This window comes from Cryptotermes secundus, unplaced genomic scaffold (assembly GCF_002891405.2).
Source record: "Cryptotermes secundus unplaced genomic scaffold, Csec_1.0 scaffold592, whole genome shotgun sequence".
NCBI classification, from domain to species: domain Eukaryota; kingdom Metazoa; phylum Arthropoda; class Insecta; order Blattodea; family Kalotermitidae; genus Cryptotermes; species Cryptotermes secundus.
In genome coordinates, this window is record NW_019734362.1 from 420,347 (window position 1) to 446,794 (window position 26,448).

The window sequence follows — 26,448 nt, forward strand, 5'->3', positions numbered from 1 at the left end:
CTGGGAAAAACTATCCAAACAAAACCTGCGGAAAATGGAACAAGTGAAGGCAAGATACCTTAAACTAGCGCTAGGGCTTCCTAAGAACACACAATCCAGACTAACATACGAACTCTGCAAGGAAAATTTCCTAATAGAAGAACTTAGATATCAACTGCCAAGCACAAAAAACTCAGAGGAAGTTATCAAAGAAAGAAAACAAAAAAGAGAGGAAATATGGGAAGAGTTCTACAGCACTGATGCAATGACTGACAGAACCTGGACAGGACCCAACAGAAAATTACGACACACAATTACTAGGTTGGCAACACACGGATTCCACCACAAGATATGCAAGAACGAACGTTTCCACGAAGCAAATGACGCGTGTGTGTGTAAACACTGTGATAAAAAGTGCAGTAGATACCACATTACCATATGCAAAAACTTAACCACATCAATAACCGAATACAGTCGCGAATAGAAAACAATTACTTTATGCACATTGTGCGCTTTCCCTTATTATATAATTAGAATGACCAAGTCAAGGAGAATGAGGTGGACAAGGCATGTAGCACGAATGGGAGAGACGAGGAATGCATATTGGATATTGGTGGGAAAACCAGAAGGAAAGAGACCACTGGGAAGACCAAGGCGTAGGTAGATGAACAATATTAAAATGGATCTTAGAGAGATAGGGTGGGATGGTATGGATTGGATTGATCTGGCTCAGGATAGGGGCCAGTGGAGGGCTCTTGTAAACACGGTAATGAACCTTTGGGTTCCATAAAATGCTGGGAAATTCTTGAGTAGCTGCAGAAATGGCGGCTTCTCCAGAAAGGCTCAGCTCCATGAGTAAGTAAGTAAATAAATGGAGCGGCAGCAGCACGATCTGGGAACACAGTTTACGGGTGACAGTTTTCGTACTTGCTTCTTGGGTTGTTATAAATGTTTTGCTTCATAATTGGCCTCGCTATTCGAAATTTTAGGGCCACATGTAGAGGAGTTCACCTGTATGTACGTGTACCTAAGGTAACAAAACGCAATGGATTCCCGAAACTATGGTGAGGAGAGGACCTCTGAGGCAGGAACACCTCTACCCACACAACATGCAAATTTTTCATTAAAGCAGCTAGAACAAAGTTACCAAAGGGAAGCGGTGCACCGTCTTGTTGGAAAACTTTAAACTTCCTTTTCTACAAATTATGGGAAAATGAGGGTATCCAGCATATTCAGCTACATGGTTTCCATGACGGTAACCCGAGAAAAGGATAAATATAAAAAAAATCTATGTAGTCTTCGTATTCGTTGAATCAAACAATCAGAACTCTGAAGTGAATCGCAGGCCGGTCACAGTGGCCTTGCGGTTTAAGGCATGAACCGTCTACGCCCGCTCGGACTCCGTGATCGTGGGTTCGAATCCCACCCGAGGCATGGATGTCTGTGTGCGTTTATTCTGTTTGTGTTGTTCTGTGTGTAGACAGAAGCCTTGTGACGGGCTGATCCCCCGACCAAGGAGTCATACCGACTATATATAGGATTATGAAACTGAAACAAGCGACCGAGGTTCAAAGGGCTGTAAAGCCAGAGAGATAAAGTGAATCGAATTTTGCGAAATTCCTACATCCTCAGAGCTGAATCCATCTCAATCATATCCTTCCAAATCCTCTACATTTAACGTCCTAAACTGCGCACTGACTCCAGCCCTATGGGATCAAACGTCTATATGAACGCAGGTTAAAAGAGTAATTTGCAGTATTTCGCATAAGGACTTCATTGAAAACAATTACAAATCGGCCAGTTATTCCACAATCAGGTCAGGATCTTATAACACTTTTCGTTTTGCAAGTTATCTCCAGGATTCGTTATCACTTCATGCATGCTCCCCTAGAAACGAGACCAGAGACCGAGGAAGAAAGTTTTAGAGAAAATGGATGTTTTTGTTCTTACAGCAAAGAATATTAAGTTTGTCGTCTTCCGGAATACGGTGACCAAGAGTACGGTGGAGGTTTAATAATGTTCTAGTGGAACTTGCTGCCTTCATCCCGAGGGGAAAAACAAAGGCAGAGTCCTTCTGGCACATTGGTAACCAACCACAAAATCAATCACGGTCACATTCCAGAAGACATCTGTCTTAATTAGGATTTCATGCTACATATAAAATGAGAAAGGTAAAACTATCCCTGCAACAGGCTGTGGAGACCTGTTGGGGTGTGAGACGTCGAGGCTCCCACATTTTCTAGACAGTCGATTCACAGATGGAGGTGAGATTGTCAGCTGTAGGAGCCGTCTGACCGCCCTTTATACCCAGGAAGACCCATTTCTTTTAGTGGTTGAGTCGACCTCAGGGCTATAGTGCGGTTTGAAGGATTAGATCAATTGAAAAAAATGAAATGACCTTATCGGGAATCAAACCCGCGACCTTCCAGCTTGTAGCATAGTGCCTCGACCAAATACGCTAGTGCGTGTCCCACATATAAAATGTACCCGAAGTTAATTGACACTGTGTTGGATGTACGGGTGTCCCAACAGTTGAAACCTCCTTGCTAGAACAACGCGGTTGAAAAGAGTCATAACTCAAGGACTAGTCAAATTACACATTATCAAGTCGCTCCTTCCGTCCTTCTTCACAACGTGTCTGTCCAGTTACACTCTTCTTATTCACCTTGAGAGTGCTTACCTGTTCTCATCTTCTGAGGTTGCTACGAACTTGATACATTCTCGTTTCTTCAAATTTGAAGCTATCCAGGACTGCGAGGCCTACAACAAAACAGCAGAAACTGTCAGATATAAACATGATCAAGATGCCCCAGTACCAAATTTCTCATCCCATTCGTTTATGCCATCAAAGCGAACGAGTTTCAGCTCGCCACCGTGTTATTTATTCTACGCTGCACAAAAAATGCTCATAAAGGACCTACACATATTTCCTATGCAAAGCATCGGGAGCCTACGGTAGAGCGTTAGTATTGGTCCATCGCCAGACGTTCGCATGTCAGCAGGGAATTAAAATTATGGGACAGGATTCAACTTCACCAAGTTTCATGAAAATTTGCCGTTAGTACACGATATGGGAGACACGCACAAGGACATTACGTACCTTTACTTTCCCTTAGGAAGCAACGGAAAATAATGACGACCAATTACATTCACTGGGTGTTCGAGGTTTACCTCACTGCTACATCATGGCGCAACAATATGGTGACATTCAATAACAAAAGTCCGCTGACAGCCCGAAGTCTAAACTTTCCGTTCAACCCTCAATGTCGTAGCACATAAAGCTATATATATCGTTTTCCTTCAATGAGCGTGTAATTGCAGAGTAAACAAAAGTAGAAACTGATTTATGTTATTCCCGTATGCTAGATATCTTATCTAAGAGGCGCGATAGCTCAGTCGGTATTGTGATGGGTCATGGGCTGGACGGCCAATTCCCGAGAGATGAAAAGTTTTTCTCTTTTCTATAGCGTCTAGACCGGCTCTCGGGGCCCACTCATGTGTGCAGGGGGTTCCCTTCGGGTGAGTAAAGTGACAGAGGGGTGAAGCTGACCATTGACCTCCACCTGGAGCCAAGGCCAAGAACGGTAGAGCTATACCTTCGGCCACCATACGTCTTCATGGCGTTTTTCTCCATTAGTTATGGATAGAAACAATTTTATCTCTATCTATCTATGGCTCTATATTCCTTTTGTTGGACCTTAGCGGGTTTTCATGTTTCTTTATATGGTCGGCAGGGCTCCTTGGACAGGGGATCAGCCAGTCGCAAGGCCGCTACCTACACATAGAATAAACGCACACAGACATCCATGCCTTGAGTGGGATTCGAACCCACGATCCCACCATTCGAGAGAGCGAAGACAGTTCATGATTTAGAGCTTGCGACCACAGTCATCGGCACAACTTTACCCTTACCTCTACATATCCTATTTAAATCTCCTAATTCGTATTAATGATGCTCTTAGGTGTAACCATTCTCCTCACATCTATTTTTCTCAGACTCCTGCAATCTTTGTGCTGCCATTAGTGTTGAAAAACAAGTTTCACATCCGTACAAGAAAATAGGTTTTGTACTACACCAATGTGCCATCCGCCAGGTTACGTTTCTGAAAAACTCCTCTCCTGGCATTATGAGAAATTGTGATGCCATTCAAACCCCTTCCCATGAAATGTGGTTAGAAACTACGCGCACCTTTCCACGTACAAACTCTACAAATTAGAGTAAGAGTTGCTTAACGACTGGCGGTTTACCGCCAATCAGTTCGTCTTGGCGACAAATCCCTTGAGACCCACGTACAATACTCGTAATTGTGTTTTCCAACTGAACATTTGGTGTTAAAGTCCTTACGTAACATCCTCTCTGATAACAGGATGGGTCTGTCGTTTACAATTGCCGAGTCCCACGGGACTCATGATCACATTTTCCTGTCTCAGATTCGAGACTCCCACAATCTGCAGGGCCAGATTCCTGTGTTTTTATCCTCCAGGAACAGGGTGGCCAGGTTATACCCCTAAGCACAGGGTTCCTCTTCGCCTCCTACGACTCGCAGGGTTACGGTGGAGATATTCGACCCAACCTCCCCATGGGAGAAGTTTGGGAAGAACTAATAGTCTACTTTCCTTTGATAAAAATGACACGCACAAAGATTCTTCTATTGTTTCATGTGTACGAATGAGATGCTTTATCGACACTCCTTTTCAACTTTGCCTTAGAATATGCAATTAGGAAGGTCCAGGGAAACCAGGTGGGACTGAAATTAAACGGGACACATCAACTGTTGGTCTACGCCGATGATGTAAAACTACTGGGTGATAATGTAGAATGTGTGTACTGAGCTTCCCCCTAGCAACTGTAGCGGGATACACAGATATACAGCACCTACTTTAAAAATAGGGACAGTTGGCTAAAGCCGCCGTGGATACACAACTTGATAAAATTAGTTACAAACGGAAACCCGTGGTTGTACACAGATTTATGAATTTGAATTTTTGTTGGTAATATTATATGTGAGGTATTGTGTTCACTGTGGGAGGAGTAAGAAGAGTTCAGATACTTCGTTCATGCGAAAATTGTAGGGACGCTGAGAAATAAGACACATCGCATATGTGGTTAAAGAACTTTTTAAATGAATCATTGTAAGTAATTTTAGTTTCCTTTCTTGATTGAAACTGATGGAAGGTGTGAGCACAATTTTGAGGGTGGAAAGTGAAGAGATATTATTGACAAGGCAAGCTGTATATAGCGTTACCATCGTGAATATACGTGTAAGAATTTCTTTGTTGGATGCAGAAAGCATTCGGAATAATAATTGTTAGGAAATTAACCGAAGTGTCTTTGGAACATTTCCCCTGAATCTTCAGGCTGGAGGATTAGACCATGAAAAGAAAACAAAAGGAATCACGTAGGAAATAGAGCAAGTCTTGTATCTTGCCTACTGAAGCCGTGCAGAATGTCTTACTTAGGCCGCGCCATAGCTCAAGCGGTTAGTCGCTGGCTTCCCACAGCAGCGGCCCGGGTTCGAGCCCGGGTCTGGTCAAGCGGGATTTGTGGTGGACAAAGTGGCGCTGGGGCAGGATTTATCCGAGCACTTCGGTTTCCCTTGCCAATCTTCATTCCGCCAAATTCTCCATCATCATAATCACCCGGGGCAGGTACAATAGGCCAATCAGTGGCCGCCATGCCGAGTGGACCCAGCTGGACTCCACCACCCACTAAAAGAAATACCTTACTTTGTTTGGATTAAATACTCACGTAAGGGGCAAAATGGGCCCTCCTTAAATTGCGTTCATGTATACGATGTCTGACCGCTTCCATTTTTATTTCACACGTGCATGTATAAATCGCACATCCGTCTCCAACAACTAATATCCACTTAGTACATGTACGTTCTTCAAATTAGTCTCAGACTATGAAAAATTGGTTTCTATGGTAAAGAGTTTATATCAAGTTTCAATAAATTAGTGTAATGACGAAACAATGCTAGTCTGTTTCCTGGTTACATATTCCTAGTTTTTCTCTTGTGCAACAGACGCGATGACAAACTAACAATGCTACAACGCACTGTGCTTTATTTTCAACATAGGCACCACTTTAACACCATAAAAAAGAATGAAAAAATGCTAAAATCCTTCGGAATATGGCGGATTCTTGTTCTCCTGTGCGGTATGAGCATTTCTGGGAGCTGGACAGTGGCCATCCCTACTATCGATTGGTGTTCCCGAAGCACGGTGGTGATTTAGCTGAGCCGTCTTTATTCTTTACTGTCACGTATTAACAATGTGCTAGTTCCCGTCATTGTTCGCCATTAATACAATAAAATAATACATATCAAACGGATGAAAGTGGTTAAGTCAGGGATCTGTTTTGAATCGATTTTTAGCCTACTTCCACTATTTTCCAAGAACTGAATGTATGGTTTTCCGCCATCTTCCTGCCTGTGATTCTATGTACATCCCTCATACCAACTTCTGAACATATATATCAATCTTTATGAAATGTGATGTGTATACTATGTATATTGAGATACGATGCCTGAAAACCAGAGTAGACTTGCATTGCTAGGCAACGACTCAGTCAACAGGTTGCTGCGGCAACGAATAAGGAAGCAACAATCGAGGTACTGTTGGGCTATAACTATGGAAATGATGTTTTCTGTTGGATCCGCCCCGAAGCTATATAACGAGGATCCAAGGCGTGCTGGAAGAATTGTAAAACATCTCGGTGTAACAATTGTAAAAGACAAGTCCGTTCAGTGTGACTATTTCAGTTTTCTCACTTGACGATTCACTAGCCTTACATGTTTCGATCCATTTGGATCATCTTCAGAGGCACCAAACACTTTTTAGAAACCACTATCACAACAGTTGTCATATCAATTACACATGTATTGCCAAGTACACAATGTTCCATCTGTCAGTCAATAGGCCAATCAGTGGCCGCCGTGCCGAGGGGACCCAGCTGGACTCCACCCCCTACTAAGTGATCCCTACTCAAGTTGCATAGGCGGCACAACATCGACCACCTAGAAGAGAGACAATAGGGATTATTGACACGAACCGTAAGGTATATGAATTTTAATTTTGAACAAAGTTTTTAAAACTTTAAAACAACGTTAATATTTCTATAACCAGAAAGGCTGCTGTGACTGATAGACGGAACACTGTGTACTTGGCAATTCATGTGTAATTGATATGACAACTGTTGTGATAGTGGTTTCTAACAAGTGTTTGGTGCATCTGAAGATGATCCAAATGGATCGAAACATGTAAGGCTAGTGAATCATAAAGTGAGAAAATTGAAATAGTCACACTGGACGGGCTTGTCTTTTATAATTGTAACTGTTAGTGTGACAGACCAAAAATGAAACAAATAAAAAAAATCTCGGTGTAATCTTTGATAGGAGGGTTACATGGAGACTGCACATAGAAATGATCGAAGCTAAGCCTTCAGAATATTTATGAAATAGTATTCCCTATTCAAAAAATGAGCGATTAAGCGCTAACATTAAGCTGACCCTCCACAAAGCTCTCATTAGATCTGTAACGACTTATGCTAGTCCAGCCTGGGAATTCGCGGCAGACACTCATCTAATGAAATTGCAGCGCCTACAAAACAAGGTTCTCCGCACCATTAGCAATTTTCCAAGGCACATACCGGTTCGCGACTTACACATGGCTTTCAAAATTCCGTACGTGTATGATTATATAACAAAATTATGTAGGCAACAAGCGGAAGTCATACAAATTCATGATAAAGAAAATATTCGCCATATTGGGCAAGAAATACCCCGACATAGAAAGTATAAGAGGCTTAAACTTACGTCCATTCAAGTGACTAGACTGCCGTTGTAGCGGAAGCTGCTACAAATAAGGCACAATCTGGTGTACTGAGCCTGGACTGACAGAGGCCCTATATATATATATTTTTACACACATTTATTAACATGCTTAACATGTAAAATGTAAATATCTTTTACATTATAACAAATGACTTACTACTGCAGGCAATGACTAGGACAAAAGACAGACCCGTCCTCGGGTCAGAGAGGGTACAAAATAAAAAAATACAAAAACTTTCAAACAGTAATAAATATCTTGCCGTAAGCCCCAGACTGGGCTCGACACGAAGACTGACTGACTGACTGACTGACTGACTGACTGACTGACTGACCGTTAGTCTCAAGGATATTTGAGGGAGTCTCTGGGGACAGTAGTCAAAGGTGATTGAGAAGAGATGGCAAAGATTTAGTTAAGAGTTAGCGTGTGGTTTGAAAACATTAGTGAGACTATGTAAGATTTGAAGCTTTCACGGCGGTGACTATGAAGAAAGCAGTCTTCTGCGATTTGGCACCGTGTATATGTGGTTTTAACCGACGTTTCGGAGGAACGTATCGCCTCCATCTTCAGTCTGCTTTTACCGATTCTCGCGGTCTCTTCGCTTGCAGATTTCTTATATTTTTTCTTCTACCCTGAAGATGGAGGCGATACGTTCCTCCGAAACGTCGGTTAACACCACATATACACGGTGCCAAATCCCAGAAGACTGCTTTCTTCTTATTAGTGAGACTGTTATAAATCTGTTGCCAGGATACGACTAGTGAAGACGAAGTACCCTAGTCTGTGTGTAAAGGTTATTTGTAAAGTGTGTAGATCAGAGATAGTACTGTATCTTGTAGTTACGAGTTGAGTATGTAAGTGCAATAAATCCTATAATCCAATCCAAAACCCGTCTATAGTCACTAAAACATGTGATAATATCACACCAACTGAGCCTATCGCAAAGGCGTACTTCATAAATATCCCCTATTAGCAATGCCAACATTACGGCCTTTCCAATTTCTGAGGCTAGAACGCCCATACCAATCTTAATGAAATTTGGTATGTACACGGTGTGTCCAGGATCCGTTAGTACTATTTTTTTTTTTTTTTTTTTTCCTGCNCCATGTGTTGGGGAGTTGCTGCGTTTAAGATTATTGAAGTTTCAGCTGTGGTTGTCTATAATTTCAAAGTGCAAGCATCGCTGCATCATGTGTTCTGACCTTCAATGTAACAGTACTGTTCTGACGCTAGTCGGAAAATGGCGGCTGAACGGAGAGCCAACATCCACTTTTGTTTGAAGTTAGGCAAAACAGTCGGAGAAGCGTACGAAAGGACGAAAAGTGTGTACGGTAGTGACTGTTTGAGTCGCTCGAACATGTTTCGATGGTATGCTCTATTTCATGACGGCAGGGAGGACACTGAAGATGCTTCACGTGCATCAAAGCCGAGAACAAGTCGCACTGAAGAAAAGTGACCGAAATTCTGAATCAGACAGATGTGTTTCTGCAAGACTCATCGAAGAGCTTTTGGGAATACCAAAAAGTACTGTGCATCAAATTTTGACTGAGGATTTGGGCAAACGGAAGGTGTGTGCGCGGTTGGTACCGCGCGCGCTGTCAGGCGATGAGAAACATGCCAGAGTGGAACACTGCAAAGACATGCTACGGTCGGCCTAAAGTGATATAAAATTTATAAAATCGACTGTTACTGGTAACGAGACATGTTTTCAATATGAGCCTCTCACAAAGCGGCAGAGTGCAGCGTGGTTGAGCCCAAAGAAGCCGAAACCAAAGAAAGTGTGCATGCAAAAGAGTCGAGTAAAGACACTGCTAACCGTTTTCTTAGATTCCAAAGGAATTTCGGCCATAAGGTCAAACAGTGAATTCTGATTATTATTTCGGAGTCCTCAATCATTTGTGGGCGAGAACTCTTCGAATTCTACCTGAATATCGAGAGCTAGGTTCCTGGCCGCTCCTCCATGACAATGCCCCACCCCACAAATCAAAGATCGTGCGCGATTTTTTGGCCAGAAAATGGATCACAGTCCTTGATCATCCTCCGTATTCGCCAGATTTGGCTCCAGCAGATTTCTGATTGTTCCCAGAAGTTAAATTGATGATAAAAGGAGACCGTCACGACACTATCCAAGACATCCAAAGGGAATGTACCGCAGCTATAAATGCGATTCCACAAAAGGAGTACAGTGACTGTTTCCGAAAACTTTTCAATCGATTCCAGCTATGTATTGATTCAGAAGGAGACTATTTTGGATAAAAAGAGTGAAATTTTGAAAATAATTCACGTCTTGTATTTTTAACGAACACAGTCCTAAGAGAATCTGGACACACTGTGCATGTCATGCCACACGAAGCAATCTCCAGGCGTAATTTATAAATCGTTCCTCCAATAATACGAACACTGTAGCGTCAGAAATTGGTGAGGTAATACCCAGAAAATTACATGAATATCTGAACCAAGCTTCTGGAAATGTGATAGGTATATCATGCCACCAGACGCAATGTCAACAATGTTCTTCGAAAATCACTCTGAATATCACCAACACTACAGCCTCGAAAACCGTTAAAGTGATATGTGTAATATTAATTGAACGTCTGAACCGATCGTCGTGAAACTTGGTACGCATATCATGCCACTAGAGTAGTGGTTCTCAACCTCCGTGAGACCGTGGACCGTAATTTTTTTTATAAGACGAGACTCTGTCACAACAAATTTACTCGTCAATACCCATCCAAAGTTTTTTAAGTTCATACATTTAACTAACGTAAGTATTAATAATTAATCTTGGTATAATCATGAAGAGTATTAGTACATTTAAGTACACGGTGTGGCATGTCAACAAGTATGAAACTACGTTTAAATTAGTTATCAATCACTGGACTATTTCAATCCTATATCATATTGTATTTTCCTCAAGCAAACATTTTTAAATTAATTTGTGGTAACTTTCATTGACATATCCCTTTCTGATCACCAATAATTTACTCGTATACCATTCAATATAAAACTAATTATTGTATGAAGGGCTTTCCGTATATAATGTCTCTTATTTTTTTTGTGTTAATATGTAACGTCTGAGCTGGATGTTGGTGGTGTTTAAGTAAAGTTTGAACCTTCTCGCCAATGTACTGTTAGTTTGGTTGTCGTGCGACAGATAGCGACAGCAGAGCAGTCTACCAAAATGGCGTCTGACATAGAAGTGCGTACGAAACAGAGATGTGTTATTGAATTTCTCACTGCCGAACAATTGAACCCATTGACATCCATCGACGCTTGCTAAAGGTGTACGGAGACCATACAGTCGATGTCAGAACAGCGAGGCGGAGGGTAGTGAGTTTCAACAGTGGCGAAAGTGAAGTGGACGACAAACCACGCCCTGGGCGACCCTGCTCAGCTGCCAATCCTCACAATGAACAGCACCTCGATCAGCTTATCCATACTGATCGGCGGATAACGACCAGGGAACTGTGTGCACGGCTTAATATCGACTGTAATGCATTCGAAACGATGTTGGGGAAGCTGGATTATCGCAAAGTTTGTTCCAGGTGGTTCCCGCGGATGCTTACACAGGACCACAAAACTCATCGAATGGAAGCCTCTCAGGACTGTTGCACCAGTTTGAGGCTGAAGTTGACAAGTTGCTGGACAGCATTGTCACCGGAGATGAGACGTGGTGTCACCACCACGAGCTGAAAACCAAAAGACAGTCCATGTAGTGGCGACATCCGGATTCCCCAAGAAAAAAAGAAGTTCAAGACAGCCATCGGCAGGGAAAATGATGTGCACGGCCCTTTGGGATAGGCGGTGTGTGATTTTGTTGAATTTCCTGGAGCCTGGTGAGACTGTCATTTCTGAACGCTACAAGACGACGCTGACTACGCTGAAAGCCCGCATTTCCCCGAGTCAGGCCAGAGAAGCAGACAACCTTTCGCTTGCAACACGATAACGCTAGGCCCCATACCAGTTTGGCGACCACCGCGCACATTGCAAAGTTTGGCTGGACTGTCCTACCACATCCACCTTATAGCCCCGATTTAGCACCTTCACACTTCCATCTCTTTGGGCCTATGAAAGATGGACTACGTGCGCAACACTTTCAAGATAACTTTGCTGTCATTGCAGCTGTAAGAAAGTGGCTAGCCTCTGCTGGCGCAGACTTTTACGGACGCGGCATACAGGCTCTTGTTCATCGATGGCAAAAGTGCGTAACGAATGGTGGTTATTACGTGGAAAAATAACTGTAAGTAGCTGAAATCTTGTTCTATTTACCTGCGTTATTAAGCTTTCTGTATCTCTTGTAGTTTTCATTTAAAAAATACGTGGAATTATATACGGAACGCTCCTCGTATTATTAAATTGATTTTAATGATGTTGGTTTGAAAAAAAAGGTAGTGAGAAAAATATGTATATATTGTAACTCATCATACAGGTCAGTTGAGTAGGGGAAATAGCAGAAGGAAGTCACCTTGTCGGCGAAACACTGATAGTCACATACATATTCCAAATATTTATAGTTACTCTAGGATTCTGACGATGGTGTATAACACACAGAGATATTGCATTTTCGGACTTTATCCATCGTCCTGGTTTTTAAGATAACTAAGAAAAAACACAACGTTTTGGAAACTGGATCTGTTTCCGTCATCAGGTGAGGGAAAAATCTGTTGGGTCCCTTAGAAAAAGCTAGCCTCAATCACTGGAACCCAGATCACAAAACACAAATGTTATAAATACCTGAGACCAGGCTAAGTCCATGAGAGCTAATAAGAAAAATATACATAACAAATTGTTCCAAACACATACAAGCGTGGAACCAAGATAGATAGAGCCGTAGAAATTTATGTCACGAAACCCAACTAATAACCAGGTCCATGACACCACGGCATGGAATAGAAAGGAGAACTAGTAAAAAGCTAATAGTGTGTAACTAGCGTCAACAATGGAGTAAATCATTTCTATCTAATTTAGAACTTAATAGAAATCAATAAAAACATATATCACGTCATACAGATCTTCTATGTGAATTGGTGACTTCATTGCTGATAATGGGGATGCAATTGGGAGAAAAGTCCAAACTGGGTTGGCTAATTGGGTTGGCCGAGCATGCCATATTGGCCGCTTCCTTGTATTTCCTATATCTGATGTGGCTTTCAATATCCAAAATCTTAGCTTCGTCCCAGCCTATTCTATGTCCCTATTCACAGGCATGTTGAGCTAGTTTAGATTTTTCTAGAAGACCTTCTTTGAGGTTATGCCTATGTTCCCGGAGCCGCACGGCCAGAGGTCTGCCTGTTTCGCCAATGTAGCTTCTGCCACATTCACAGGGAATGCTACAGACGCACTGTGCCGTCTGTTGCGGATCTCTTTTCGGTCTGGTTTTCATAAGGGAGTTCCTAAGAGTGTGTTTCGTACGGAAGATGATCCTAATATTATATCGATTACCTATCCGTTTAAACTTTTCAGAAACACCCTTCACATATGGAATATATACAGAACACAGAGGGTTTTCCTCTTTCTTCGGACTACTGCCCTTGGAATTAATGACCGAGTCAATGAAGCTTTTGGGATAACCGTTCAACTGAAGATCGTGTCTCAGGTTGTTAATTTCTTTGACAAAATCTCGTCGATCTTGGCATATGGTGGAGGCTCTGTCGTGGAGACTTTTAATTAAGCCTCTTTTTACATGTGGCGGATGGTTAGAATTGAAGTTGAGGTACTGGCCAGTGTGGGTGTCTTTCCTGTAGACCTGTGTGGCGAGTGCCGTATCTTCCCTGATGACCAGAACGTCCAGAAAAGAGATCGCATTGTCTGACTCTGTTTCCACAGTGAAGCAGATGGAAGGCCTTAAACTGTTGAGGTGGTCGAAGAAATTCTGTAATCTCTCTGGACCATGAGGCCAGACTACAAAAGTGTCATCCACGTATCGCAGCCACAACGATGGTTTGTACGGTGCTGAGTCAAGAGCTAGTTTTTCAAAATGCTCCATGAAGATGTTGCTAACGAAGGGTGAGAGAATTTCCCATAGGCATGCCATCTTTCTGTTGGAAGATCTTGTCGTCGACCTGAAAATAGGTGGTTCTCAAACAGACTTCCAGCAGCTCCATGATGGCTCCGACCTGCAAGACAGACCGTTCCGTCAGTGTGACATCGTCGTGGAGTTTGTTTTCAATGATTTGTAGGACCTCGTCGATTGGTACATTAGTGAAGAGACTGACAACGTCAAAGCCAACGAGAGTATCTTGAGAATGAAGGTTAACAGTCTTTAATAACTGAACGAAGTGGGTGGAATTCTTAACGAAAGAGTCGGATTTACCAGTAAAAGGACTGAGTATCTTATGGAGAAAGCCGGCCAGTGCATAGCAAGGAGAACCAATCGAACTTACTATAGGCCTCAGAGGAATACCCGCTTTGTGAATCTTGGGCAGACCATACAGATGTGGAGGTTTGCTGTGGTATGGAGTCAGCTTGTGTTTAAGATCGGTCGGAAGAGTGGTTTTATATTTAGAAAGGAGTTTCTGTACTTTCCTCTCCACCTTAGCTGTAGGGTCTTTGGGCAGGGTTTCGTAAACCCCGGAATCTAGCAACGTGTTTAACTTATCCTTGTATTCGGATTCGTCCAAAACCACTGTGCAGTTGCCTTTGTCTGCTCGAAGAATTCTAATTTCCTTGTTAAGTCTTGTGGGATGTCGTCAGTTCCTTCGTGGTCATGTTAGGTCTGGAAGACTTAGACTTCTCTAGCATGGATCTAACTTTCCACCTGAATTCCATGTCACTTCTTCCGTTTGAAGAGTAGAGATCCCGCGTTTTACAATTGTTTCAGTTCTATCACAGCTGTGCTCTGAAGTAGTTCGCAAATTTTGGTTGCTAGTTAGAGAATTACAGATGGGTCGTTTGAGATGTCCCCGACTGTATGGCCACTTGCTGACGGCAACAAAGTTGTGATGGACACAATTAAAGAACATTTAGAAGTGCTGCAGCAGAAATTCTATAAGTATTTTGGAGAGAGTGTAGAAGATTCGTCTGGGTTCGTGATCCATTTGTTGTGAATTCAGAACATTTCCGATTAATATACAAGAGAAACTCGCAGATTTAAAAGCAGACAGAACATTGAAACTAAAACTTCTCGAAGTGCCTTTGGATACGTTTTGGTTGGCAATAAGGAGTGGAAACCCGGCTATCTCCGAGATGGCAGTTAATGTGTTATTGCCATTTTCAACTACATGTTTGTGTGAACTGGGCTTCTCGGCGTTAACTGAAATTAAAGAGGGAGCGGCTCAAATCCATCGATGAAGAAATGAGACTTGCGTTGTCAACGATTCCACCACTGATCAGTCGCCTGTGTGCAGCTACGCAGGCGCATGTATCACGTTGAAGGTATGAGGAGAATTGCTGTATTTACTTTAATAGTAATAGAAGAGTATTTTCTACACTCTACAGTGAATTGAAGTTCATTAAATTTAATAAATGCACGAGTCGATTTCTGTTTAATGATAATAACAATATAATAATATTATAATAATAAGTTGATCACGCTACGTATTTATATAAATTGTTTGATATCATGCGTTTTTTGAGGGGAATAACATTTTAGTGTGCCGTGTTGAGTCTTGGATAATTCATGGTCTGCCGCGAGTAGAAAAATGTTGCGGAACACTGCTCTATCCGATGATAATTCAATAAGCTGAAGGGTTTCTTTTTGGGAAAGGGATGTTTCTATGTTCAACAAAACGGATCACAATCCACATAAACGTATTTTGCATCCTGGGATCCTCATGTTCGGGATAATACTTTTCAAACGACATCTTCAAGTTGGCTGCAATGTCTGAAACTGAATTCTGTGGACAGAAATCATCTGCTTCCGTAATATAATCTGAGTTTGACTGAAACATTTCATTGTTTCCTTCTGCAATCATATGAAGCCGGAGTTTGCGTTTGTTTTTAATGAAGCGATCTTTTTCCAAGCATTCAATATTGTTGTATCTTGACCTTGAAATTTTAAATTCAACTCGTTCATGTAAAAAAATGTCGCTGAAATATTTTAGCCAGGCTACGAATTTCTTATCCTGGAAATAATGGGATAAGTCAATATCTTATCAATTAGAAAGAGTTTAACTTCCTTTCGGAGTTCATATAACTTCTTGAGAACTCTACCGCCAACGAACTTCCGAATGGAAAAGAAGATTTTGATGATCAGAGCCCATCTCATCGCAAAATGCTTCTAACAGTCTTATATTTCAAGCACTGTTTTTATATAATTAATTATTTTAGCAGACTGAGACAGTACTCCATTCAGCTCAGGTGCCTTTTTTTTTTGAGGCCAGATTTAGCCTATGAATGTAGCAATGCGTTGACAATAAGTCATTACCGCCATATCCATAATTTTAGTGATTAAACCCGAATTTCTGCCTGTAAGACAGCCAGCGCAATCACTACAAACTCCAACGCAATTTTTCCATTCGAGATCTCTCTCTTCAACGAAACCCTTAAAAACTTTGAAAATTTCGCTGCTGATAGTGTGCGTAGGTAAATACTTAAAATGTCTTCCTTCATGTCACTTTCATCATGGTCAATATATCGCACATACGTATTCTGTATTGAGGGGGTGGGTTTTCCCATGCACTTAGACCGGTTAGTGGTCCATTGTGCGTCTCCGTTTAATTTCTACTGTCTCCATACCCTACTGGTACTGGTGCTTACTATCAGCCCCTTTCTGCCAGTGAGGTTCCAACCTCTTACTGGCAGTGGTATCTAATAGTTAGTCCCTTTCTGTCAGCGAGGTCGTCCCTCCTCTGGCAGGGTTTCCACCCTCTGCATTGCAGCGGTATCTAATACTTTTAGTCCATTTCTGTCAGAGCGGTCCCCCCTCCTCTGGCAGTGGTACCTGATACTTCCCCCATCTACCGGAGGAATTGGAAACTACTTGGGCGGGAAACTTGGCCTAATTTTGCTGAGAGGTCTCCTAGAGACATGAGGTTCTTTTACGAGCCGTAAATCTACGACACGGGACCCACGGCTTAAAGTCCCTCCCGGAGGACTTGTTCCTTGAATTTTTCCGCCCTTAAAGTACCACGACCTCCGCCGGGTTTTTGAACCCGCGTACCACGAGTCATGACGTGGGAACGTTACCTCTAGACTACGGAGGCCGCTTCGTACATACGTAAGATGCTCTTGTTCTGAATACCTGTAGATTTGTCCGGTTGTAATGCAAGCAATTTCGATTTTGTATATATTTTCAATGAGTTGCGTTTCTGTATCTTCTGCCATATCAGATATTCACCTTTCAACTGTGTCATTCATTTTGCTCGCCGCAGACTGACCTGATACTACATTAAAAGCAGTAATCAAAGAAGGCTTAATGAGTTCTTCGCCAATATCTGTAATTTTACATACCTGTTCATGTACTTACTAGTGAATGCAGACTTTTTCTTCTGTGTGCTGGTAGTTTTCCCCTCCTTTCATACATCCTGGAGATCGCTCTGTAGGCTTGAGGTGGATGAATAATTATTTGTTGCGTCACAAGCACCTTCAATACGATATTTCTTAACACCAAAATTAAACGAAGTCCCTTGGGTCTTACTCATATTAAAATTTAGATCTCTAGGCCTATCACTTTTAAAAAATCACGGCACTCGGGTTTCAACACAGAAGCACTTACACACTGCAATGCCAACTTCAGAAGAAACAGTATTCAGCTTTGCTGGATGTGAGAGCGGTAGCATAGGTGGTTGAGGGGCTATGCTACAAGCCGGAAGGTCGCGGGTTCAAGTCCCGATGAGGTCATTGGATTTTTTTTAATTGCCATAATCCTTCCAGCCGCACTATGGTCCTGGGGTTCACTCAGCCTCTAACAGAAATGAGTACCAGGAATTAATTAAATAATTTTCCTGGGGAGTAAAGCGCGGCCGGCTCCTAAGGCTGACAACCTTACCGCCATCTTTGAACCGACTGTCTAGAAAATGTGGGACTCTCAACGTCCTAAACAGCGGTATCCCTTTTCCGAATGTTGAAAGATTTCTATGTCTGAAAATTCCCGATCATTCATGAATACTTCCATGTTTAAAAATACGCAGCTTGGTCACTGACCTTTGCTACAAAGATGTCATTCAGGCGTTCTGGGTCTGAGGTTTTCAACACATTCACGAATATTATTCTCCTTAGAATATTTCCACTATAAAATATGTATTCATGAAAAACGCTTAGGAAACTAAAATTACAAATCCAGGAGAACCTCTCGCGACCCGGTATGATTGGTACCAGGGCTTAATATTACTTGTATGCCCTAACGGATCATCATGAAGATGTTTCGCATGTCGGGTACATCTCAATGACATACTTCATAAATCACTCCCATCAGTAATACCGACATTAGAGCCTCTAAAATTGCTGAGGCTAGACCTTAATACTCCTTAAACGCCTATAACAGTCTTCAAGAAACTTCATATGTATATCATGCTACATTAAGTCATCTCCAGGCGTATTTCACAATCTCTCCCATCAGCAGTACCAATACTTCAGAATCTTAATATTTTCAGGTAATAACCTTAATATTATTCGAATGCCGGTGCCAATCGTTATTAAGCCTGGTGTGTATGACATGTCACCCCAGGTACTCTCAATCAATGCTTCATAAACCATCCCATCACCAATGCCAACACTGTAGCCTCCCAAATTTTTGATGCAAATAAATTTAATATTACTTCAATGCTTGAAGCGATCGCCATTAAGCTTTGTAAGCATATCATGCCGCCTGAGGCCATCTAAAATGGCGTGCACCACAAATCAGTAACAGTGTTATAAGTAATCGTAGTTACGACCTGTATTTGGTTAATAAACCCAATTACCAATCCGAACGACGTTTTCAGTAGCCAGTCACGTTGCAGTACGAAACAAATGGACAAACATTAAGTAAGAAAGTGTGGACATACTTCTCAAGAGACACCGCATGTCTGAAACGCCATAAAAACAATATATTACTTAAAATCTTTAATAACAGATCTTCCTCACTAGGTATAAACAATATACGTATGAGAATAAATAATTTTATTCCAAAATTTATGATATGAAACATTTAAAAATTAATGAACAACATTCCAGTTTATCACTTATGAAATTCATACTGTGAAAGTCCTTTTTTCAGCAGATGGATGTATCACTTAATGTCTCTTCATCTGTCCCTTGTATTCTCGAGTTATAAGAATATTCCTTTGCATTGGGCAGACCTGCCAATACACATGCACTTAATGCACTCCGATTCAGGTTCATGGATGATACCGAATACCACTCATTAGAATCCACATCATAATATTCCGCATCTGCAATTGTTGATGAACCATCGTAACCTCCAAAAACAAAAATCTTACCATCCAAAACAACAGCTGCGAAATTACTACGTTGGAGTGACATTTCAGAAATTTGTTGCCAGTTTGAGTGAGAGGATGGCTTATATATCTCTCCTGAACTGAGTCTCCTCTCATTATCGAATCCTCCAAGGGCATACAGATGATTGTTGTATGCCACAAGTCTTACTCCTGTCCGCGGACTTCCCATAGAGTGAATAAATGTCCACTGGTTTGTGTCAGGATCAAACACTTCCACAGAACGCAGCACTTGCTCTCCATCAAGTCCACCCGCAATGTAGATTTTGCCATTAAGACTAGCAGCACTGGCATCAGATCGTGGGAAATGCATTTCTGGAATCATTTCCCACTGATTGGAGTATGGACTGTATCTCTCAGCAGAGTTCAACCTCACTCTTCCATTATAACCTCCTAATGCATAGATTTTACCATCTTGACTGCAAACACTGACAAAACATCGGACATGGTACATACAGGCATTGTCTTTCCACTCCTGAGTTACCGGATTATAACAACGTACTGTGCTCAGGAAATTGGTGCCATCGAAACCTCCAACCATGTAGATGAGATTGTCCAAGACACACATACCATGGTAAGCTCTAGGTGAGTGGTCATGGTTCATACATATGAGCCACTTGTCTGCTCTTGTGTCATATGTTTCGATCATTCTTGTGGGCATTATATCACTCCAGCCACCAACAGCAAAAATGATTTCATGTGGAATACGTGGGCGAGCAATGGAATGATTCAGATTTCGATCACGTGCCTCTTCAAAGTTTAGCTCGGCAAGAAAGCGTGATGCAGAGTGCAGGCTGTTCTGCAATTCAGGACTTGGAAGAATGAGCTGATTGTTCATCAGATTTGTGAAGAAATTCAAACTCATCAGTCCATATCTCACACAATGGATTAAAGTTCTAAGGTACCGTTCCCGAGCCTGCAGGTCAGCTGCTGCCCATCTGATAACTGCTTCAAACACAATTTCTTCTTTTTCCACATTTAGTTCGTCATGCTCTAAAATATATTCTAGCTCTTCTGCTGACAGATCTTTAAACTCAGGACTGTGTTGGAGTATTTGTTTAAAATTGTGACAAATATATCTGTGTGTTCGGTCTTCCAAGTCACACAAAAAGTACTGTCTTGCAAGCTTAAAAAGTCCAATAGCGTTTTCAGGCTGCAGTTCTTCCAACAGATATTGCGAACATTGGCGTAAGATGCCAAGAATTCCAAAATGATCGGCTATAGGCAACAACTGCTTAACATTTTCTGAAGTCACGTTACAATGACCTGTGTAAGCATAATCCAAGATGCGGTCAAGTATATGGCCTGGAATATCCAAGTTCATTTCATTTAATTCAGGTTCATCTTCTTTCAGCCTCTTAATAAACAAATCTTTAAAATATGGACTTACAGCACATAAAATTATTCTGTGTACATATAATGTTTTCCCATCATTACTGTGAAGGGTACCATCGCAAAGCTGGCGTTGCAAACGTAATTCATTCCATACTTTTGGAAATGGTAGTGATCTAGAATTAGATGGAACAAAAGCATATCTTAGACTTGAAGATGATTTAATCTTGTTGTGCTTCACTTTATTTCCACAAAGTGAAGCAGGAGCTGATCTAGGACGATTTTCTTTGAGAGTTTCCATCGTGATGATACTCTCATTCAGGTTCTCCACACATAACTGCAAATAATAATGAGAATATTAGCATAGCAGAGCCTGTATAATTTGGTGTCAAACTGAATAGCAAACAGCTCCTCCTCCAATGCTGTGTGCTATTCGTTGCCGAGAAAATGTGTTTACCGAGCCGTTGCTTAGCATTCGACGTATTTGCCTCACTTCTCGGAGCGCGCTGTTTCGGCTTTCAGGCGCCAAGTTCCAGTATCTTCTCTGCTTCTGAGAGAGGTAGCGCCATCACTAATTGCCGCACTTTATAAATCACTAGGGCACATGCTAAGTCTTCTCAGTCTGCTGCTTCCACTAGCAGTTTCATGATAGCGGATTTTAACACAGGAACTATAAGAACCTCACTGAATTACCCACACCAAATATAACACATAAAGTCTTCTCTTCACGGCCGGACTTTCACCTGAGCTCTCTTGCAATTAACTAGTTACTCCAAACCGTCCCGGTTAAAACATCTCGGCACGGATCAACAGAAAACACAGTTCTACTGTTATGCCTGAATTCGTTTCCGCAGAGATGTGTTTACTGCGCCGTTGCATACCACAGAAAACACTGCTCCTCTGTTGCTGTACCATTGTTACTTTCGTGTCTGTTGCTGCAGGAAGGTGTTTACCAAGCCGTTGCTTGTTTTTTATTGCTAGTGGGGTGGGACTAAGTCCCTTGTACTGCGGTAACTTCTGGCCTATTGTACCAGCCCTAGATGATATGCGAGGGTGATTGTGGAGCAATTGGTGGAATGAAGATTGGCAGGGGAAACCGAAGTACTCGGAGAAAACCTTCCCCAGCGCCACTTTATCACCACAAATCCCACTTGACCAAACCCGGGATCGAACCCTGGCCGCCGCGGTGGGAAGCCAGCGACTAACCGCTTGAGCTATGGCGCGGCCTACCGTTACCTATAAACGGCTCTGGTATATCCGCTCATCTCGCGGCCATTGCATATTGACGGCTGTACAAATTACATTGTACTATACGAAGATAAAACTGTTCATTTGTTTAATATCGTCATATGAAAACGTGTGAGGAAGTGATGGTATTGCTCAGCGTAGTAGTTGGTTCAGGGGCTATGCTACAAGCCGGAAAGTCGCGGGTTCAAGTCCCGATGAGGTCATTGGATTTTTTCAACTGACCTAAATCTTCCAGCCGCACTATGGCCCTGGGGTTCACTCAGCCTCTAACATAAATGAGTACCAGGACTTAATTAAATAATTTTCCTGGGCAGTAAAGCGCGGCCGGCGCGTAAGGCTGACAACCTTACGGCCATCTTTGAGCCGATTGTCTAGATAATGTGGGACCCTCAACGTCTCACAAACCTATGGGCCTTCACGGCCTGGCACAGGGATAGCTTTAATTTTATTTTTTTTTTTTTTACTCTTGATCTCAGGACTCGATGGAGGTGAGTCGTCTACCTCCTGCTCTGGCTACCTTACCCCTGGGAGAGGAGACCCGAATACAGGTGAGATAGTAGGCGGTTTGAACCGCAAGACAGAAATCGAGACTTGGTCATCCATGCTGTAGTGTGTCACAATACTGAGCTATCCCGGTCCATTCCATTAAATTTAAGAACTGATTCTCTACTTAAATGCGCTATATGCATACGTACACACACGTACATAAAAGACAATTACCTAGCGAGCTTGTGTAGCGATAACGATCTTAACCTACTTTACTTCTGAAATAAATTGAAATGGGCTTATTAGATCGCCTTGCTGTCTTTGTGTATGCGTATGTCACCCCACCAAATCGCTGTTGGGCTCGGCGCACACGTCCCCGCTGTAACGAAAACTAACGCAACAATAGAATATTTGATTTGCTTCATTCTGGTCCGTCACACTAATAATATGAAAAAGTTAAATAGTTCCGTCCAGTGTGACTGGTTAAAAGTGTTTTCTCATTTCAATTATTCATGCTCTTACACGCTTCGGTCTTCAGAGGGACACCTGTCTTGATGTAAAGGTGTCCCTCTGAAGATGGTCTCTGAAGACCGAAACATGTAAGGGCATGAATAATTGAAATGAGGAAAAAATCTTAACCAGTCCCACTGGACGGAACTATTTAACTTTTTCATAATAGAATATATGTTGGAAGACTCGTTTTTCGACGGTCCGTGTCGTATCAAAGGAAAATAGGCGATTAGTTCTTCAAAGAACTTCTTGTTATCCTACTTTTCTTGTTTGAAACAAGAAGTTCTGGGAAGAACTAACCGCCTACTTTCCTCCGATACGACACGTACCACATAGAAAAGGGAAATATTATTTATTATTTAAAAAAATAAAAGTAGATTTATGAGATCACCATGCTGTCTGTAAATCCCGCCCCTATAAACTCACGAGTTCCTGAACCAATCTTTATAAAACATGGTATATATACAATGGCACCTGATTGAAACTCACCGTTGTACTCCATAAATCCGTTCCATCAGTCTGCCTGTCTTTTCATGCATCGTTGATAAGCGACGGCTCAGTAAATATGTTTTCGTCGCAACGAATACAAGGCAACAATAGAAGTATTTTAACACGTTATATGTCGTCCATCGCTGAGCAACGGCTACAATGGAAATTGTTGAGTTCCCATAGCGACAAATCGAATACCAACAGACCGTTGCCTAGGAAGAACCGTGGCAACGAGTTATTGAAACAGCGGAAATAATCCATTCCACGGTAACGAGCATAGAACACGTGAAATGGAACCTGGGCTATGGTGCGATCTATCCCGTCCGAAACCAGGCTATAACAGTCCAACTCAGAAGACTCGGTTAGTTAACGATCGACACTGGCTGAATATACCAGACAGCAGTCAGCTGAAATATAGCAGCCGCCGAAGTAAATTGACGTCTAGCATTCGTCGAGTTAGTTGGATTTAGGGGATGGAATCGCAGAAGCAGTAAAAATATTAATAATTGTACTCGCTAGTGTAATAGTGAGCGTTCAATAAACTTATTCGCTAAATCTGAGACATACGTGAAGTTATTCGTCGCGTTACCTAGGAGACACGTGATAACTGGTTTCTCAGAAGTAGGGTACCAGGAAAACACACAACAACGTTACCTAGGTAACACGCGACAGTATTGTCTGAAGTGTAGTTTTCTAAAGGTCTGTGTTGTACTTAAAGGAGAGTGTGTAGGTCGGTCTGTTTGTCCCGCACCGCCGAAGGGGTGGTCTGAAGGCTACAAAAGACGTCAAACAGTAAAATATGATTATGAGTCCCGCGGGACTAGGAACCAAGAATCACTGTATTGACGATGGCCAGCAGCAATTTACTGGGCTGGAGTCAACTGCGTATTCCGTTGATAGGCAACGGCTTATTGAACACGTTCCCGCTGCAACGAAGAATTGTTGGAGGCGTCGTTTTCTCTGCTATCCGTGGCGTATCAAAGTAAAGAACGCAATTACCTCTTACCAGAACTGGTGGATACAGAGATTTTGGGACTCAGTAAGGCGGTTATATCTATCTGTTGTGTGTACTATAAAAGAGATTTTGTACTGAAACTGCAGAAATTAAATGGTCTTCCAGATAAGTCAGCTACACCAAATCTCGACTGGAATTAGTGAATTGAACGAAACGTATGTTGGGCAATGTGGTTTATACGGACTTCATGTTACGTAGTTCACGTTCACAGCGAACTCCCGTTTGGCGAAAGTGGTATCGCTGAAGTTCGCCGTCCGGCCGTGGTTATGCGAGGCAACAATCAAACGGTAAATCTGAGTGTACACCAAGATGGCAGACGTCCCAGAACCGGGATTCCAGAAACACTGGAAACGGGAGCTATCAAGGCTGAAAACTGAATGCCATGCCATAACGAACATATATCCAGAAGCAGCTTCTGTAGTAGAACAGGTACATAAAGTGATCAGTAACAGCGAAATAAATGTCTGAAGACAAGCTCACGAAGCCATTCATGACAAACTGATGGACTGAGACTTCGATGGCTCAGCCAGTGACGACCTTCTCCTTTAAATACAGGATAATGAACGCTATTAATCCCATCGTGTGAACAATAATAATCGCACAGTTAAATGCTTAGTAACATGGAATGCTAGGGTACTGCATTATATGATTTAAATGCATGGCAATGCCGCCCCTCTATCCTGCTCACCATGAAATTACGCCAGATTACACACACACACACGTACAGGTATATGTGAAAGAACGGGGTTTCCACTCATCCATCCACTGTGGCGGTAGGATGAGTAAGAAAAGTGGGTCAGATATGCCCTTTTCAGATTTGTGAACAGTACCTAATCTGAGAGCTCGAGTCCCGGTTGGGTCAAGAATTTTCTCTTCTCCACGTCGCCCAGGCCGGCTCTGGGGCCCACCCAGCCTCCTATCCAAATGCGTGCCGGGGGCTCTTCACCCGGGGTCAAAGCGGCAGGGGTGTGAAGCTGACCACTCAGCTCCACCTAATGCCGAGGTCAAGAAAATATGGATCCATAACCGCACTCCCCCATATGCCTTCATTGCGTAGTTCTTAATTAGTTAAACACAGGGACAACTTTGCCTTTTACCTAGTCTGAGAGAGACTCTAGGGTTAACTTTTCTAATCGACTGTATATTAACGGTTGTCTAATATCCTACTATCGGTCCGCGTTTGTGAGGTTACAGGTTTAAATGTCTCCTAGCAGACAGTCTATTCTTAGTCCCTCAGCCTACAAGCAAATGATGGCACTCTAGGTTACTTCAAAATATGCTATGAATTTTTCATTCTGTGCCCTTTATAATTCGGTATTCATAATAATCATCGTTCTCCACTCTAGGCCTATACACCAAGAAGCTGGAGAAGCTTTGTCAATTAATGCAACAATCAGTCATTAATGTTCATGTGCTCCAGTCATTAAAAGTTATCCCCGCCTGTCGTTTCTAGACGGCTCGGTAAACAAGTCCCCCCCGGGAACGAGAAATTTTTGGACGCGTCGTTTTCTATGCGGTTCGTGTCGTCTTCCCAGAACTTCTTGTAATAAGTAGTGCGTCCTTCCGTCTTTTCTATTGTCGACATATTGCGCGGCTCCTTAGTTGAAGTGGTTAGGCAGCGCTACACTAAACGTCAGAATGTCACTGTCGAAAGAACTACTATTATTGCTTTGTTCGTTCTCTGTCGGCATAGAGATCAGATACTTTCCATGAAAGCGAGTCAGATGTTAGTCTGCCATTTACATTCAATCTGGATCCAAAGCAGTGAAAATTACGTTTATTAATGCTGAGATCAATACGATAAACTGGCTGGGTTACGTTAACAGCAATGCTGTAGCTTCAGTTTCAAAGGAACACGGTTGGAACTCTTCAGGAACCACCAGATTTCCTGACTAAGCTTTTCCATGGTCCTCATCAGCTTGTCTAAGCGAATACTGCGGCAGTACCTTAAAGAAAGCCACTATCCCGTTTTAAATCCTTACGTAATCGCTAGAACCCATTCATGATTACCTGGCCATATTATTCCACAACATATAACCTTCAGAAGGAATTAGAAACACCTCACTCTATAGGGAGTATAGACAGGCTGACCGAGGAATAGAGGTTCTCTTCCCGGCAGCACAGGAAATAGGCTTACTTTCTTCCCCGCAGAATTCAAACCTTCTCTGGGGCCCACTCAAC

General features: G+C 42.3%; 1 protein-coding gene across 2 annotated transcripts in view; it reads right to left on the bottom strand.

Annotated features, from left to right (window-relative positions):
* Positions 1-26,448, bottom strand: part of LOC111868879 (transient receptor potential cation channel trpm) — a 77,282-nt gene that overhangs the window by 46,490 nt on the left and 4,344 nt on the right. The window contains exon 2 of one of the 2 annotated variants that reach the window (XM_023859933.2): positions 2,660-2,739. The exons of the other annotated variant lie outside the window; for it this stretch is intronic. Within the exon in view, the coding sequence (XP_023715701.1) occupies positions 2,660-2,739 (80 nt within the window). The remainder of the gene's footprint in view (positions 1-2,659; positions 2,740-26,448) is intronic. 2 annotated transcript variants of the gene reach the window in all.